The 16,781-nt window shown below is 40.9% G+C and overlaps 1 protein-coding gene across 1 annotated transcript in view; it reads right to left on the bottom strand.

Moving 5' to 3' along the window:
* SH3D19 (SH3 domain containing 19) overlaps nt 1-14,807 on the bottom strand; it is an 85,170-nt gene extending 70,363 nt beyond the window's left edge. Inside the window, 2 exon segments of the mRNA XM_042050015.1 lie at nt 14,319-14,421; nt 14,423-14,807. Of these exon segments, the coding sequence (XP_041905949.1) occupies nt 14,319-14,421; nt 14,423-14,593 (274 nt within the window). The 5' untranslated portion in view covers nt 14,594-14,807.
* Between the last annotated feature and the right edge of the window lie 1,974 nt (nt 14,808-16,781).

The raw sequence follows: 16,781 nt of genomic DNA on the forward strand, positions 1-16,781 counted from the left end.
GTAAAGGCAGACAGTTTTTATATTTGCTTTAACTTCTACAGTATGCTGTTGAAATCCAGAGCAGTACATTGCCAGGAAAAAACCAACATTATAGCACCCCCCACAATGAAATTATAGTAGTCTGTCAGTTTTAGTGCTGAACAGTTACTGAGTCTGTAAGCATAAAGCATTCCTGCAGTTTTTTATATTGGAGTAATGCTCTTCCCCCCACTCTTAAACACGACTAATAGATGGCTGGGGGTGGACCCCAACACATAGCTGAGAACACACTGAACCTCTGCAGTCAAGTATTTAACTTTGAAACCCACTGACCACCATAAAGCGTATTAATTATCCAAACTATAAGTATAATTAATATAACTTTAAGTTATAGTATCTTTAGCTTGCTAAAAAGATTGAAAATAAACTATAATCACCTTTAAAGCCTTTAGTGTACTTATAAGTGCACAACATATAAGAGAAAAAAGGATTTTACTGGACAGCAGAGGCTACATTTGCCAGTGCTACATTTGCTGTTGATTTGTTTTTGTGACTCTGAAGCTCCACCCCCTCATTCTTGCTCCTAAATTTCTCCTGCACTGCAACAGCAAAAGTGTGCATGCCTCAGTGTGAACATATGCACCATCATAAGAGGGGGCTGACATAGAAAACAAAAGAGAAAGTAAACAGACTCTGTAAGCTTTCACCATTTCTCTAAAAGGTTTGTGCTGTAAGAACCTAGACCAAACTCAGCACTGGGAACTGGGCTTGCTCTTAAGCCATAAATGATAAACAAAGTATATAAGCAATCAAATACACCCATTACATGCATATATTACCACACTTTTGCCTTCTATCACAGTTGTTTATAAAGGAAATTTAGGATACAGCTGTTTCTAAAGCTCTTTTTTCAAGAAATTAGCAACTCCTGAAAGTACGAATCCCCACATCTTCATAAAAGACATCCCAGCTGATCAGTGCAATGTAATTCTCTGATTATGTACTTCAGGTACAACTAGAGACAGGTATCACTACACCACCAGAATCACAGCGGGAGCTACTCTAGATGAGCCCCACTATTGAATTTTTTTATACTTTCATACAGAAAGTATCAATTGACTCAACATTCCGAGTTGGAACAGAAGACTTATAACCACAAAACACGTTCCTCTCTAGGCATTTCAGAAATGTTAAATCCACATTTCTGAAAAATAATTCTCTGATGTTGCTAGCACTGCCATTAAAAGGAAATTATCTTTCAAGAGCACTGTACTACCTTTTTCTTTCCAAATCAGGGATTTAGCATGCCTGCAGAGGTTCTGCATATTCCTCAGCTAGACCACAGAGCTCACTCAGTCTTACCTACGTCTGCCTGTCACAGGGTGCTGATACACAACATGCAATAAATGGACTAGTTAGACGTGTGGATAAACTTGTCCTTCTGACACTTTATTAACAGACCATCTTATAAACATTCAAACACCATATGCAAGATCCAAGTTTATTCAATTATTTTCCTCCTCAGGAATTTGCCCTGCTTGAGAACCAGAACATCCAGCACCAAAAGAGCCTCCAGCTTTGAACACCTGTGTGTAGGTACATTCACCTGGCACAACATGCTCCTTACTACACAACTTAGGGGCACTTTCCGTGCCAGGAGACCTAAGATATGCACAGAGAAATACTGCTGTGGAATGACTAAGGTAATCATAAAAGTCTTTCTATAAATACTAAAAGGAACCATTTTCTTTAAGTTTTCCACAGGGCATTTAGCTTGTTTGATTTGGTTATTTTCCTGTTGAACAACCATTTCCTAAGCATGTAAATTTCTGGCCACTTCAAGTCTAGTACTGCAAGGGATACCACTTTGACCATTTAAACAATTTCCCTTTATCTACACAGTACAAAACCAGGTGTTGTAGAAAGAGCCTTTGTTGTATACTTTTCAGATAATCATTTAGAATTTTTGAGAAGTCACACTCTATCTTTATTAGTTTTAAAAGCTGGACTCTCCATCTACTACGCTGTATAGTAAGATCATTTATTCTTGGATGTAAAAAACTGCAAATTTCACCCTTCCCACCCCCTCACCAAACTAAGAACCCTGTCTCATTGGACAATTAAAAGTTTTCTGAATTTGCTAATCTGAAACACTATGTTTTTACTGTTGAGATGACAAACCACAGCAACAAAAGTCCCCAGTGTAATGCATTAAGCACTGGGAAGCTAAGCCATATTCAAAGTGGGCCAGACATGGATTCACAATAAAGTGCTGAATAGCAATTCAGAAGATATTCTCCCTTCTGTATATTAGGAAAACTAATTTGGCTTTAAAACAAACAAGAAAATTTCTTTCTTGACTATTTCATCCCGTGAAGCCACTGACAGAATAAAGGTGACACTGCTTCCAATTTAGATATCAGACATGATAGTGAATGCAAGTAAGTGCATAGGTCTGCACTGTGGGAGGAATTTGGAGACTGGGAACATGAAAAGACAGAGAAAGAAAATAACGTATGAAAAGAAAGGACCGTAATACACTCAACCATTTTAAAAAGGCAGTATCTCTAAAAATATAATAAATGTACCAGGCAAATGAAAGTATTTATTTCTCTTAAGATACCACTGAAATACTCAATAGCTTCTTCTTGGACTATTTTGTGCTCCTTTGTCACTATTCATGATTAAAGAATCCCCAAGCTGTTTACCCAGTTCACCTAATGAGAACAGTCTTAAATCTCAATGATTTTGTTACAAGTACTAATTTTCTATGGAAGTGCATTTGAAATTAGCCTATTAACAAAATATTTTCCCTCCAGTGACATTGGTAATTTTGCCCAACACAGAAATAAAAAATATCTGGGAAACTGAATCTAACAATTGCTTCTCACGTGTACTGGATTCTTCTGAAGTACCGTTACATGGATTATTCCCAAAAGGTCTCTTGCACTTTATCATCAAACAAAGATTACAAGACCTAGACACATCATAAAAAGGATTAATGTGAAGGTGCAAAAAATTGATTTGTTTAATGATGGTGGCATATATGAAAAAATTGTTGCACCCTGAGATAACCCTCATCCATCAGCTTTGAGCACATGCTTAGAAGTTGTGCATCTCTCTGCCAGAATTCCACAGAACAGGAAGCCCAGCACTTTGCTGTTATTGAAACAAGTAATGTTTTAAAGCATATCATTTAATAATGAAATGATCAGCACCCAATTTTTTAAAAAGTGAGTCACCTGGCATTCTGAAGACATTTTACTGAGGTGTGTAATGAATTTCTCCACATCTACTCCAAGATAAGTGTTAAACATCTACTAAATCCCCTTTAAGGCACCTCAGAGTCCTTCATTACTGGCCTAACATGTGCATGTAAATCTGCATACATGTTGATGGAAGACCATCCTGACCAGTAATCACTCTGTACAGCTGGATTCCTTGCACCATGATGTCACCTTGTGCAGAAGGCCCATGCATGCAGTCGAACTGATCCCTCTGTAGCCACGTCTTTTGTGTCCATGGGAAAATGAAGGTGTGTAGACTTATTTGAGCAACACTAAATTAGGATCTTACGACAACTTGAGACAGGAATTCGAAATGGAAGGTCAATTCCAACAGTGGGAACACACTGGAAGTCCTGACTAATTGGTAAGAGTGCCAAAGAGGAGAGGATTACTGAAGAAGCCCACAGGTGCTCAGTGTCTTTGACAGGGACAGAAAGATGCAGTTGCGGGACACTGCCATTACCTTCTTAAGACAGGCTCCCTTGCCCAACCAATGTGAAACATACCCTCCCAAGCTCCAAAACAGAGGATGATAATGATGTTTTATAAAGAGGGAAGAGAGGAAACAGGGAAGAAAATAGCAACTCACAGAATAGAAAGACCACCTGCTGTGATGAAACAGAGGTAGGCAACCCTTCCTGGGGTTTTATAAAAGCACAGGGCTTTCATACCACTTGGTAGCAAGTTCAAGCATGCTCAACAAAAGTAAGTATGGCCCACAACACAGAGTTTGGTGTATTACTTTTTATTTAAAAATTGAAAACAGGGTTAAATTTACAAAACATACAAATAATAATAAAAACACTGGAGTTCTCTCTGTGTACAAAATGAAAGCTGTAAGTCACAATTCTAAGAAATGCCTTCTGAACAACCACTCAGATACACGCTGCTTTCATTTTTCATGTGTGGCCCCCATACTATAGACAAAGCTGACTGCTGTATTTATTTCTGAGAATATTACAGTATTTCACAAAGCCTCCTCACCTGTTTTTTCCAAATATTTGTCAATCATACTACCTTCTCCTCCCAGTCCCTCAAAAATACACAGCAGAAAAAGCAGCTATTATAAAAGTAATTATTTAACTGCTTCGACCCTTGACATGAGGCTACTGTATCTTGTTCTCAGTCTTCTAAATGCAAATTTCATCCATTCAGTTGCTACTCATGGTAACACAAAGCAGTTTCGCTTACAGTTCAATGAAAGGCTTCAAAAATCATATGGCAACTTAAAATGACCAAGCAAAAGGATGGCAAAGCTATTAAGCATTCAGAAACCCTCAAAACAAAGAATTGTGTGCTTACCACAGATAAACACAGCTTTTCTGGACACTGGTAATGCTGGCAGAAATGGTTCCAATTGTTTGGTACCTTGGAGGAAATAACTACCCTCCCATGTGCTCCTAGACCCCTCCCCAATTCTGTGCACTCACCAAAAAAGGCCTACAGACCCTGTCAGAGGCATTCAACATCTGTAAATACACTAATAAGTACCTCTGCATTGCTATGGTGCCAGAATACCATAATGACACACTTCAAATAGTTCTTGATAATGGATCCACAAACATCAAGCTAGTGGGCAGCAATCAGAGAAATGAGATGTGCCTGATGTCATGGCAGCTGCTACCATGCATTTCCCAGACATGATAATGGTAATCTTCAGGAAGCTTTGCACACTAGAACAGAAAAAAACCCCAGTTTTTTCATAGTTAGGCTTATAAGTGCTGAATACATGAGGTCTGCAGCATTATCCCATCTCATCATTCAGTGATACCTGCTCCACGCTGGCAGTGATGTTCTTCCAAGCATGGACTTGACCTGCTTAAACAATGGACGTGGTAGACTGTCAGGTAGGACATGACAGGTGCCCAGCCTCAAGAATTCCATTTTCAGGTGAACTTCATCATCCCAGTTTGGAATTCACTGAGTATTGTGTCAGACATACTTGCAAGGAATGGCAAGCTTAAGACAAATGACAAAGTGTACAGCATTTGCCATCTGTTGAACTGTGGCACACTTCTTCAAGTGCTAGGTAGAAGCAGAGAAACTTCTTATAAAACTTCTATTTTGATCCCAAGTCCCACATTTCTATTAGTTTTGTATCCTAAATTTACAGCGCAGACAGTTATAAAATGAATACAGCACACCAACAAAGGAATTCATTATGAGAAACTTATTGAAATGCTGAGCTTGTTTCCAGGCATTTACGTCCCATCTCTCCAACAGGATGAACCAACAGTTTTTTAATAACCAGTAAGATCACAGCACACTGTACACTCAAAAATTCTTGTAAATGATTTAGCACAGATGTGCACAACCTGAACCAATTTTCATGTATAGATCTGTGATATTGAGCACTCAGGTTTTAATGCAAGAAGGAATTAATGATGAATACAAAATTATCACCTTGAGAAAACAAATTATATTAATTTTATCTTATCTCTTATGAATAGAATCTAAAGAAAAAAGTCGAACTGCTTCTTTTATGCATACAATATTCTGTCCAGAAGGAGAATGGATCAAAAATTCTTCTGTAGAAACACAGTGCATGAAAATTTACCAAAGTTTTTAAGGAAGTAAATCACCACAATCAAGATCACATTAAAACGCAGAATATAGATAAGAATTTTATCATCATAATTCAAGAACGCAGCAGAAATACCAACCACTATGCAAAAGGCACTAACTGATTCCATATGATGAATGATCGTGTTCCTTACTATCATGTAATATTTGAAGACTAAAAGTCTAAGTGGGTTCAAAAAAGGAATTGAATTCGTGAAAGATAAATCCATTGGCAGCAATTTAGCAGGGCCTTTCATATGCAGCCTCCCAGAAGTTGCTAAGAAATTGACTGCAGAGGGGAAGGAATCTCTCTTGGAAGTAAAAATTGAATCCTAGGAGGTGTTTCTTGCATACTTTCCTGAAGACATTTGTTTTTTCAGTTTGTGCACTGGGCCACGTGAGCTACTAGCACAGCTCTGAAAGGCTGATGGTGTGCCCACTATCAGTCGCAGGAGTAACAATGTCAATCATTTGAAATCTTTAGCACATTCTGATCCAATCACGTTTTCTTCAAAAGCCTGAACAAGCTGACTGAGGTAGTAACACACACACAAAAGAAACGCTACAACCTCTTTAAAAGCTTAGGGAAAAGAAAAAAATGAACAGTAACATTTGTTGCATTCAGCTTCTACTTCAATGTGAACATGTTCAGCCTTGCTGTCATCCAGCCCTTCAGGCTGGATCCAAATACAGCCATAGAAAGCAGGAAAACAGGGATAGATTTGTTTTATAACACATGCAAAAATTCCTAAACCAATTAGGTTCATCTTTGAAGCATCTTATTTAGCCTACCATTAACTTTTGTCAGAAGATTCTAAATTCTCAAGTCAGAATTGTCAAATTGATGTTTTTAGAAAAACACATGAAATCCATACAAATCTCTACAGATTTAAAACATCACCTGAAGCAATTAGTGTAACAGCACTACATCATGGTCAATTAACAAATATTGATATACATAAGATCCTGTGTCTGTCAAAATTTATACAACGTTGAGGGGAAAAACAGGAAGTTTTCTTGGTATGTGCCATCAGCCAGAATCTATGCTTTCCCACAAAACTTATTTTCATCCTTCACTAAAGGGAAGGATGCTTGCCAAGCATAAACCACACATCAACAGATGATATATTGTGTTCCCAAATCTGCTGTTGGAATGCCTCAGTGCCTTTTGTGCATACTGTTTTTCAAGTGCAGAGTAAAAAAATCTTGGCCAGCAATGAAAACAACACTTCCACTACATTTTTTGTACAGTTTGAGAACCTGAATAAGCAAGGCAGGACTGTGCAATGAGAAGGCTGAAGGGGCCACACTCCTTTACCCCAGATAAGAGAAGGCAAAGAAGCTACTGAACCACAGCACACAGCTACTTGTAGGGTAGCAACAGAGATCACAGATGTAAACTCTTCTTGGTGTTAGTGAACAACATTGAATGGGGAAATGGTCACAAATGTAGCTTGGGAGGTTCAGGTTGTATGTGAGCAAAAGTTCTTCCATTAGGAATAAGTGAAGCACTAAAACAGGTTACCTGAAGAGGCTGTAAATCCCTTTCTTTCAGGAGACTTTTCAAGACACAGCCAAATGGATCTAGCCTTGGCAACAGGCCTGCTTCAAGAAGGAGGTTGGACTAGGTGACCCCAGAGCTCCCTTCCAGACAACACTTCCATGAACACAAACACAAAATCATCAAAGCAAAGAAACTAAACCATGCTAAAGCATTGTATTTAACTATAGACAATAAGCATAAAGAAGTTCATGGCAAATTACTTTCGCACTATCAAAATAAAATTTCATATGGCACATATTGTATGAGATGCTTACTGAAACAAAACACACAGAATTACATCAACTTTTAATGGAGAGTGTCAACACCACTACTCTGTAGTTTCCAAATTTTAAATCAAGGTGATGCACGGCTTCCAAATAGATAAAGTATATTTAACAGCTCAGTAATCGCAGCTTAACATGCCTCAGTGACTACAGCTATAGAGAAAGAAACAAAAGGGACAACTTCAAGAGTACAGAATTTGAGAAACAGGATCACAACAGAATGCTGAACTGATAGACTGCAAGGACACTGGGCAGAATGTCCAAGATAAGGCCAGCAGGAACCAGATTAGGAGGAATAAACAAAGCCAACTCATCAAACTAATGTGCTAACTAGGTAAAAGGCAATTCTGGCAGGGGAAGACCACAACTACTGACTCACAGACACCAACTCAAGAAACCCATATACTCAAAGGAAGTCTGAGCATGTAGGCTGATTAGCAGAAGAAGCAAGAGAGTAATTTAACTAACAAATAAAATACTAATTAATAAGAGAACTATAAAAATTATAGCAAATAAACATTAATACCTTTGCTTATCAAAATGTATAAATTATGAAAAGTTTTGATAATTGGTGTATTGGCTTTGTGAATTTGCCAGCTAGAACCCCTTTCTGTGCTGAACTAAATAAATCAAATACCTTGACTCTGTGGATTGGCCTCTTGCACACTGGGTGAAAGAACCCATTTCGGGACAACAAAGGCTAGACTCTCAAAAGCAAATATTGACAAATTTATTCACAAATATTACACTTTTTTCCATCTGTAAACAACAACCACTTTGGCAAAAGCTTCTTGCAATGAGGTTATGACTCATTTACCCTTTGCTGTCTATCCCCATTCTTTATGCAACAACCCAGACTTATCATTTGTTGCCCTGACAGGAAATGACTGCTTACAACACGGTAACAGCAAGGTCTTTGGGTAATCATAGTTCTGTGGGTCATTCTCTGGCTACAAACTCACCTCTCCCTAAGCAATTATATACTTCTGTGCCTTGCTTTGGCTCTAACCTAAATGAAGAAGGTCCATTTAATCACTTAATAATGATACTTATTATTATTTGTCCTTCTACAGTTTCCTTGGCTAGGAAATCACCCCATTGACTATCAGAAGTTATTTAATTCTTTTCCTAAGACCAGCCTTCATTTTTAGAAGCCTTGTTTCTTCAGAGGGCACAACATTCTTTGGGGTTCAGTCTACACTCCTGGTACACTCCAAGTAACCGCAAGCAGGTTTTTCTTGCCACTAACTTGAATTTCAAACTACGTTGGAGAATTTCCATGTATAGGCTATGTTATTTAACTTCCAAAAAAACTTTAGTTAGTATTTATATTTACCTCAAGCAAACTACAAAGACTATGAAATAGTAGAAATGTGTGCAGTAACTTCAATGGGCTATGAAAAATGCCTAATCACCTCACCTTCTTAACAATTGCTAGACACAACATACCAGCATCAGTCAGAGATTATTACAGGAAAAGTACATTATTTGTGCTCTTTGGATCCTATGTGTTTTACTGTTGTGGTGCCTGAAGCAATTATTAAAACTGAAGCTCCTAAATCTGCATCGGGACTACCAAAACAAAACAGACTGAATCCCAGGGAAAAGAGGGAAGAGATGTTCAGCTGGCCATCAACTCCACTGCTTCTTGAATTTGTGAGCTAACTGACTAAACAAAGAAATAAATAAAATAGTGGCACCCACTCCCCTACCCTGAATGCTCCTCTTAGTCCTCTTTTTAAGGGCTTCTTGTGTACACACGGACAGACTAGTGGATCATAGGTACACTTTATGAATTTATTTAAAACAGGTGATCTACTTCATGGGGGCTTTTTTCTCATCTCTGAATAAAAGAGGATAAACTGTTACACTTGGTATGGACAAGCAGAACAATTTCCAGATCAGCACTGAAGGACACAGGCATGCAGACAAAGAAGTTTCCAGCTGAACAATGCTGACTTCTCTTCTGCAAGATGCCTATCTTTCCACTTCTGAAATATAGGAACAGTTAAGCAGCTAAGTCTTCGAATTACCCTTTTCCTAATCATGCTTTCTCCCAGCTCCAAGGTTGCTGGCACCCCTTGGGGAGGACTTAGCTTGAGCTCTTCTTGTTATGATCCAGTGAACCCTAAAGGACATCACCACCAAAACAGTCTCGGACCCAAGAATTTAATGAAGAATTGCAGACCATCTCATTCTTTACTTCTTAAGGCCAAATATGTAGTTTTGCATTAACATGGGAACAACTGCTGAGCATTGTTGTATTAAATTCTTCATTTATCTGTAAAAAGTCCATGATGCCTGCAAATTAATGTTCACCGAACTTCATCAAACACACTACAGAAATGTACCCCTATAACCTCTCAGCATGTTGAGTAGTGAAATATTCAACCTTAATTTGTTATACTGGACACAGCTCATTGTTCTCAGCTTCAAAAACAAGTCAGCACCAGTTTTGATGTGGGAGTTGTGGGAGTGTAAAGAATTGATCCAACTCTGAACTAAATCTTGTTTTGGCAAAAAACTCTTCAAAGCACTCAGTCAATCAACCAATCAAAAGTAGATTATTTCACCCAAAATCTCAAACTGCTCACTAGAGTTGAAAAAGTTCCAGGAAACATCTGAACTACTATGGAGAAACAGAAATAGGGGAAGGGGGAAGAAAACCCAACAAAACTCAACCCAGAGATGTTTCAGTCAGCACAGCAAAACTCATGTGCAAAATTTACAGCCATTGTATGACAACAAACCACAGACGAGCATTTGTGATAAGTGAAACAGAGTAGTATTAAATTAAACCAAAGCCTTCCCTTGTACTATTGACCACCTGTACTTTTAACCACACATTCAAGTACAAATCACATAGGTCTTCATTATCAGCTCAAAATAATTTAATTATTGGCTTCCATATTTGGTAATTTCATTTTATTTTTAAGTAAGGACAGTTCTACCATATCTGTAACGGGCTATTCTTTCTCAAGGAACACTGGCCAGAACTCAAAGTGAAACAATGCAGATAGTGAATATGTTAAAAATTTCTTGTGCACTTTAGATAATATCAGAATACTGTGGTACACAGACCTAATGTGACAGCAAGGACAGATAATCAAACAATGCAGTTCATAACTAAAATTCACTATATTACTATAAACTTTCCTGCAAGTCCACTTTAGTCAGTAGACACAGAATAAAAAGGTAGTGAAAATAGGAAAGCACACCAGATTAAGGCCCAGAGTCTGACTGGAGAGAGCCTGTGGAGAAATAGCATTTTAGTGAGGTTGTTCTGGTTTGTTTGGAATTTTTTTGTTTCCACCTTATTAAAAACAAACTAAGTAAAAATACTAACATTCTAAACAAAAAAATCCAGTAAAGATCCTGTGGTCTCTATAACTTCCCAGAACAATAATGTATGTGACAGAAATATGCAACAAAGGAGGTAAAAATCAATCACATTATTGTTCTTATTTATATTGCCGTAAAAACCCCTAAAACTTCCCAACAAAAGTGTCTTCCTTTCCCAGAGCAGGTGACCAGATAATTCAGTTTTAATGAACCTATGCAGCTGCTTTCATTGTTTTCAATTTTTAAAGAATGTATTGTAGCTCTCCTCCCTATAACCTAAAAAACCTATATATATATGTATATAAATATATATATATATAAATTCAATCAGCATTTTCTCAAAGGGAAAATAATTTCTCTAGAAGAGTTTCAAATTGCTCTATTTAATATCTTCTCACAGGTTTTCCAGAACATGCCAAATAAAAACTTTCTTGAATTCAGAGAAAATAATGCCATGACATGGAATCACGACATGCAGTGTGGTAGACACAGGCAGTCAGACAAGCCACCTGAGCTGTCTACAACTACCCTTGGACACAGATGGTTCTTCCTATCTCATTCCTCCAAGTTTCCATGTTTCAATATCTGCTCTGGCAGTCTAATGCTTAAAGCAAGCATCTTCAGCTCATTAAACCAGCAAAAAAGCTCCCAACCCAACACGGCAAAAAACCAAACAGATCAACTCTTCAGTGAACCAAATAAAAAAAAAAACAAAACCATGAGTAGGTCTAACAGATCTCAGGCTGCAATTTCACAGCAATCTAAGCCAAACTAACTTCTGGTGGCATAGGCTCTTACCTCCCTCTGGCTGCATGTTCCTACTCTTTCCCTTGTGCCAGCTCCAACATTCACCCAAACCTGTGCAAAACCATTTCAGTGAGCTGAATCAAAAGACTCCCACCCACTGAAGAGAACCAGAAAAATATCCCTCTGCTTGGACAATGCACCCAAACAGGTTGGTGCAGGTTCTAGCAAGTACAAGGGCTCTGAGTGAGGCAGCCACCCAGTACCTCAGCCCAGGCTACCACCAAACCACAGCTCCAGTGACTTCACTCACCAACAGGCTGGACAAGCAGCAGAACTGACACACAAGAGAAAGCAGAAGTGCACACCCACAAACGAGATCACACCTCTAGAGCAGTGGCAAGGTGTTAGTTTAGTTTAGCTGGCCTCATCCTGCAGTACACGGCACAGCACAACTGTGACTGGCTTCAAGAGAAAATACTACTTCTTCATTCCAGACCCTCCTGTGCTCTGCTTCTCCAATAAACCACTGCTAACTACATCTGAGTGTTTAGTGAGTCAGAAGCATTTGTGAACTTTCACCTTTCAGCTCCCACTTCGCATACATGCCTTGCACGAGTAGGACAAAGGTGATCAACCGCCGTTAGGCACTTTCATGCACAAGCTGAACATACCAGAAATTTCAGTTGCTTCATTCACAATGAGTTTAACACACTGAAATATTTAAATTGACAGTCTGCTAAGGTGCCACTACATTTCTTAAAGCCTACAACAAAATATTTTGCAGGCTTATTTAATGCCTATTTATATTACCATTCTGGCAGTGCACATTACATGCAAAAAAACCCCACTCATATTCAGTAGGTTTGTAAATAAAAGTATGTAAGTAAAGGTCAAGTAAGGGAAGAACAGCAAACTCATCTGCTTTGGATGATATTCTTCACTGATGCCTTAATACTCCGCTGGGAGTCTTAGCGCTGTTCTGTTTTCCACCATAGAGACGTGCAAACAGATGGAAAGAAGGTGAGACAGCTCAAGCAGAATGCTATTCATTCACACATACTTTACACCAGTAAGGTAAACAAACAGTGCTGGGCCCATTTCAAAGGATGGCTGTCAGGAAAAATTACTAATAAAAACACCTTTTATTACTGGGTTAGTAGCATTACACCAAAGACAAATTCTGGGAACAAGCTTTGTTTCACAAGAAGGAGGCAAAGTTATATACACATATAAACGCTAGAACCAATTCTACGTTTTCCGCTAATAAAAACCTCCAGAAGAAACGCCTTTAGAAAACAGACATCATAACCAGCAGCATGAACATTTCACTGTTGAGGAAACCATACAGGAACCAACACTGGTTTTTTGCACTATACCCAAAACAAGGCAAAACCCTGCACACATGGCAAACCACAGTGGTTTCAATAGGGTCCTGCTAAACCTGCACCTGCCCAGATAGGCATTGACATAACTTGAGTCACTGAAGGCCACAGGGCCTGCCTGTTGCAAGTTTTCCTCTAAGATCCCTTATGTTGCTGTGCTTTTGTCAACTACAAAGGGACACTCAATTTCTTGCTGCTGAAATGACGTAAACTCACATGAATTGCAGAAGGTGCTATATTGTTACAGTTGTATCAGAATTATTAAAAGCCAGAACATTTGGAATTCAACTTCAGCATGGCTGAGATTTTACCTGGAAACAGACCTTAGGAAAATGATTAATTTTGGAAGGGATTTTACACTGACAGAAAAAGAAATGCTGCATTCACACCTCAGTGACTACAGGACAGTGACATACACGTTGACCCTCAATTAACAATGATGTCTGAATTAAATACTTTCAACTGCTGCCAGGGTCCACTTGAATTCATCATTTCAGACAAAAGCTTGTTGTTACATCCAGGTCTCTCTACAAAGACACATCAATCTGCTCACTCCCAAGCTTCATTCCTTCTCACATGCACTGGTTCTTGCCTCTTCACCAGGGCCTGCTGTCCATACCTACATAGAAATGGCTAAATGTGGACAGCTTGCTATCCAGATGTTCCTCTGCCTTGGTACTTTGAAGAAAAACAGGCATTTAACTTCCTCATAGGTCACCTTATACACCTGGACATGTCTGTGGTGGGTCAGCACATGCCCACGTTAGCATCAGCGTGGTGAAACACTGGAGCAGGTTGCCCAGAGAAGTTGTGGATGCCTTGTCCCTGGAGGTGCTCAAGGACAGGTCGGACGGAACACCGAGCAACCTGGTCTAGTTGAAGGTGTCCTTGTCCATGGCAGGGGGGTTGGAACCAGATGACCCTTAAGTTCCCTTCTAACTTAAACCACTGGATGACTACGATCAGCTAGGAGCACGAGCAGGCTCTGGGAGCGGCCCGCGGGCACACACCTGCGGCTCGGATGCACCTGAGCTGAACCGAGCTGCCCCGGGGCGAGGCCGTCGGGGCCGGCACACCTCGGGGCGGCACCGCCAACGCCGCCCTGCCCTCGACAGGAATCCAGACGCGGGGAGCGGGCCGGGGCCAGCCCAAAGGAAGCGACGCCACGGTCCGCCGCGCCCTAACCGCTCACCTGCCGCCGAGCTCAGCGCGACCCTCCGGTGCCTCCTGCCGAGCTCCCGCAGCTCCTCCTCGTCCTCCTCCAGCCTCCAGGCTTCGGCCATCGGCGGCGGAGGGGCGGCTTGTAGCATTCAAGAAGCGGGGGCTGCCATGGCCGGCGCCCTCTTCTCGGCGCGGCCGCCGGGCCCGCCCCGCACCTGCGCCCTCTCCGCCGCGCTTCTCCCGGAGACCGCTCCGCGCTCCTGCCGGCGGGGCGAGGCGGGAGGAGAGGCGGCCTTTCCTGCCCATCCGCGGCTCTCCGGCGTCAGCAGGAAACCCGGCGGCCGCCTGGCACCGCCACAAAAGGGGGCGGAGGAGGCGGCGGCGGGGGGAGGTACCTGGCTGCCGCCGCTGGGCAGCCGCGCTCCATCGGGCAGCTCCGCCGGGCAGCAGCTCCGCGGCCGCGGGCGCCGCGCGGGGATGGGCCGGCGAGCGAGGCCCGGGGCCGCCATCGCCGGCAGCAAGCGGGTTGTGCGGGCGGCCTCCTGCTAAAGGGGAGAAGGAGCTTGCGGCGAGAGGGTGCGAGGTCTGCCTCGCCTCATGACGAGGGCGAGGAGATGCCAAGAGGGGGATGGTGCCGGAACTCTTTTCAGTGGTACCCAGCGACAGAACAAGGAGCAACGGCCATAAACTAAACCACAAGAAGTTCCACCTCCGCATGAGGAAGAACTTCTTTATGTTGAGAGTGGCGGACCACTGAAACAGGCTGCCCAGGGAGGCCGTGGAGTCTCTCTCTCTGGAGACACTCAAAACCCACCTGGACACGGTCCTGTGTCACCTGCTGTAGGTGACCCTGCCTTGGCAGGGGGGTTGGACCAGATGACCTCCAAACAATTATGTGATTCTGTGAGGTGAGAAGGGCGGTTACTGTGGGGGACCAGAAAGTCGGGAGCCCCGGGAGCTGAGGGAATTGTGGGTGCAGCAGATTGTGGCCCCGATTTTGGCTGAGGGCTGGGGGCAGGCAGGCTTTTGACTGGCAGCCATTGTGGTTCATGGCTTGGAGGATGTGTGTCTTGGCCTGAGTTCATTACTGTGGTTTGAACTACTTAAGAAGTCATCTTAGGACCTACTTGAAACCAGTGAGGTACACCCTTAACACCACTGAAGCGATATGAAAAATATGGCCACGTCTCAAATCAGACACTTGTGTAGTTTTACCTCTAATTTTCTTTTTGTTTGTTTTTGTTCCCTGGGCCCGAGTTGCCTGTATCTAAATAGAAATTATATTGCTTCTTCACTTCATATGGTAACTGTAAAACTAAATCATAAATGTTTTTACATATTATTCCATTGTAGGTACTACTAAAAAAAGATATAAGGAAGATAAATTCAGCTTTAGAGCAAGTGAATAAGGGACAGTAAATCAATAAAGTATATGACCACAAATTAGAGCAGGAAGATACAACTAAACAGTGAGTAATCCTAATGTTGAGCAATATCTGTGCTGACACTGAGCACTTTCTATGCTCACAGTGAATAAAATATATTGTACAGGTTGAAAAAAAAAGTCACCACAAAACTGAAAAATATATAACACATGAATACAAATGATTGCTTGTGCATTTCTTAGTGTTTCAGTGCTTGACTTTACAATCATTGTTCCTTAAGAGAGGCTTTTTTCCACTGGAGCTCTTAGTGTTCAAGTGGTATAATAGTTATGCTTTGAAGGACATAAGGCTTTATACTGTAAAAAGATGTAAGGCCAGGAATAAAACTGAATGTACAGCAGGACTGTATAACAGACAAATGAAACCTTCCACTACAGGTATGTGTTCTCAAAGGCCTCATGCTTTGGATGACCTCTGCATGGATAGATTTCATGGTAGTCCAAGGAAATCACCTTACAAATTTCAGTGCAAGATCAACATGCCTTGCACATGATCTAGAGCAGGTACAAAACTCTTCAGTGAAGCACTGGTGTCACAGGTACATGCTGTTGGTATGTGCATGTGTGAGAGACAAAAGAGACTCTCCTGTGTTAAACAAACTATGTGGTGTTTGTATTCTGGTTCTCTACTGTGAAGCCAAAATGCAGCACCTCTATTCAGCTCCTAAACTCCACTAACCACAAAGAATGACAAGGACCATCCATTTTCCACTTCCTGAATATCTCCTTTTTATGCTATGTGTTTCACTGCTGTTTGGAGGAAAGAAAGGAAACTTGGTCTCATGTAAAATTACTAAGGAAGGAAAAACCAGAAATAAACCATAGAACATAACACAAATTCAAAGAGCCCTCAAAAACTGGATTAAACCTTCTTTTGTTGCTGTTGATGAAATTGACACAGAGGCTTCCAAGCATATAGAATTGAAAAATCCATTTGGACAGATCTTAGGCCTAAGAAAATCGTGCTGAACAGAGTACCTCCAGCTATGACTAAGAAAACATTCCCCAGATATCACATAATACAGTATAGAGCGATCATGAGTGTTTAAT

The sequence above is a fragment of the Corvus kubaryi genome, unplaced genomic scaffold (assembly GCF_017639235.1).
Source record: "Corvus kubaryi isolate FWS band 111438036 unplaced genomic scaffold, C.kubaryi_AGA036_p1.0 71, whole genome shotgun sequence".
NCBI classification, from domain to species: domain Eukaryota; kingdom Metazoa; phylum Chordata; class Aves; order Passeriformes; family Corvidae; genus Corvus; species Corvus kubaryi.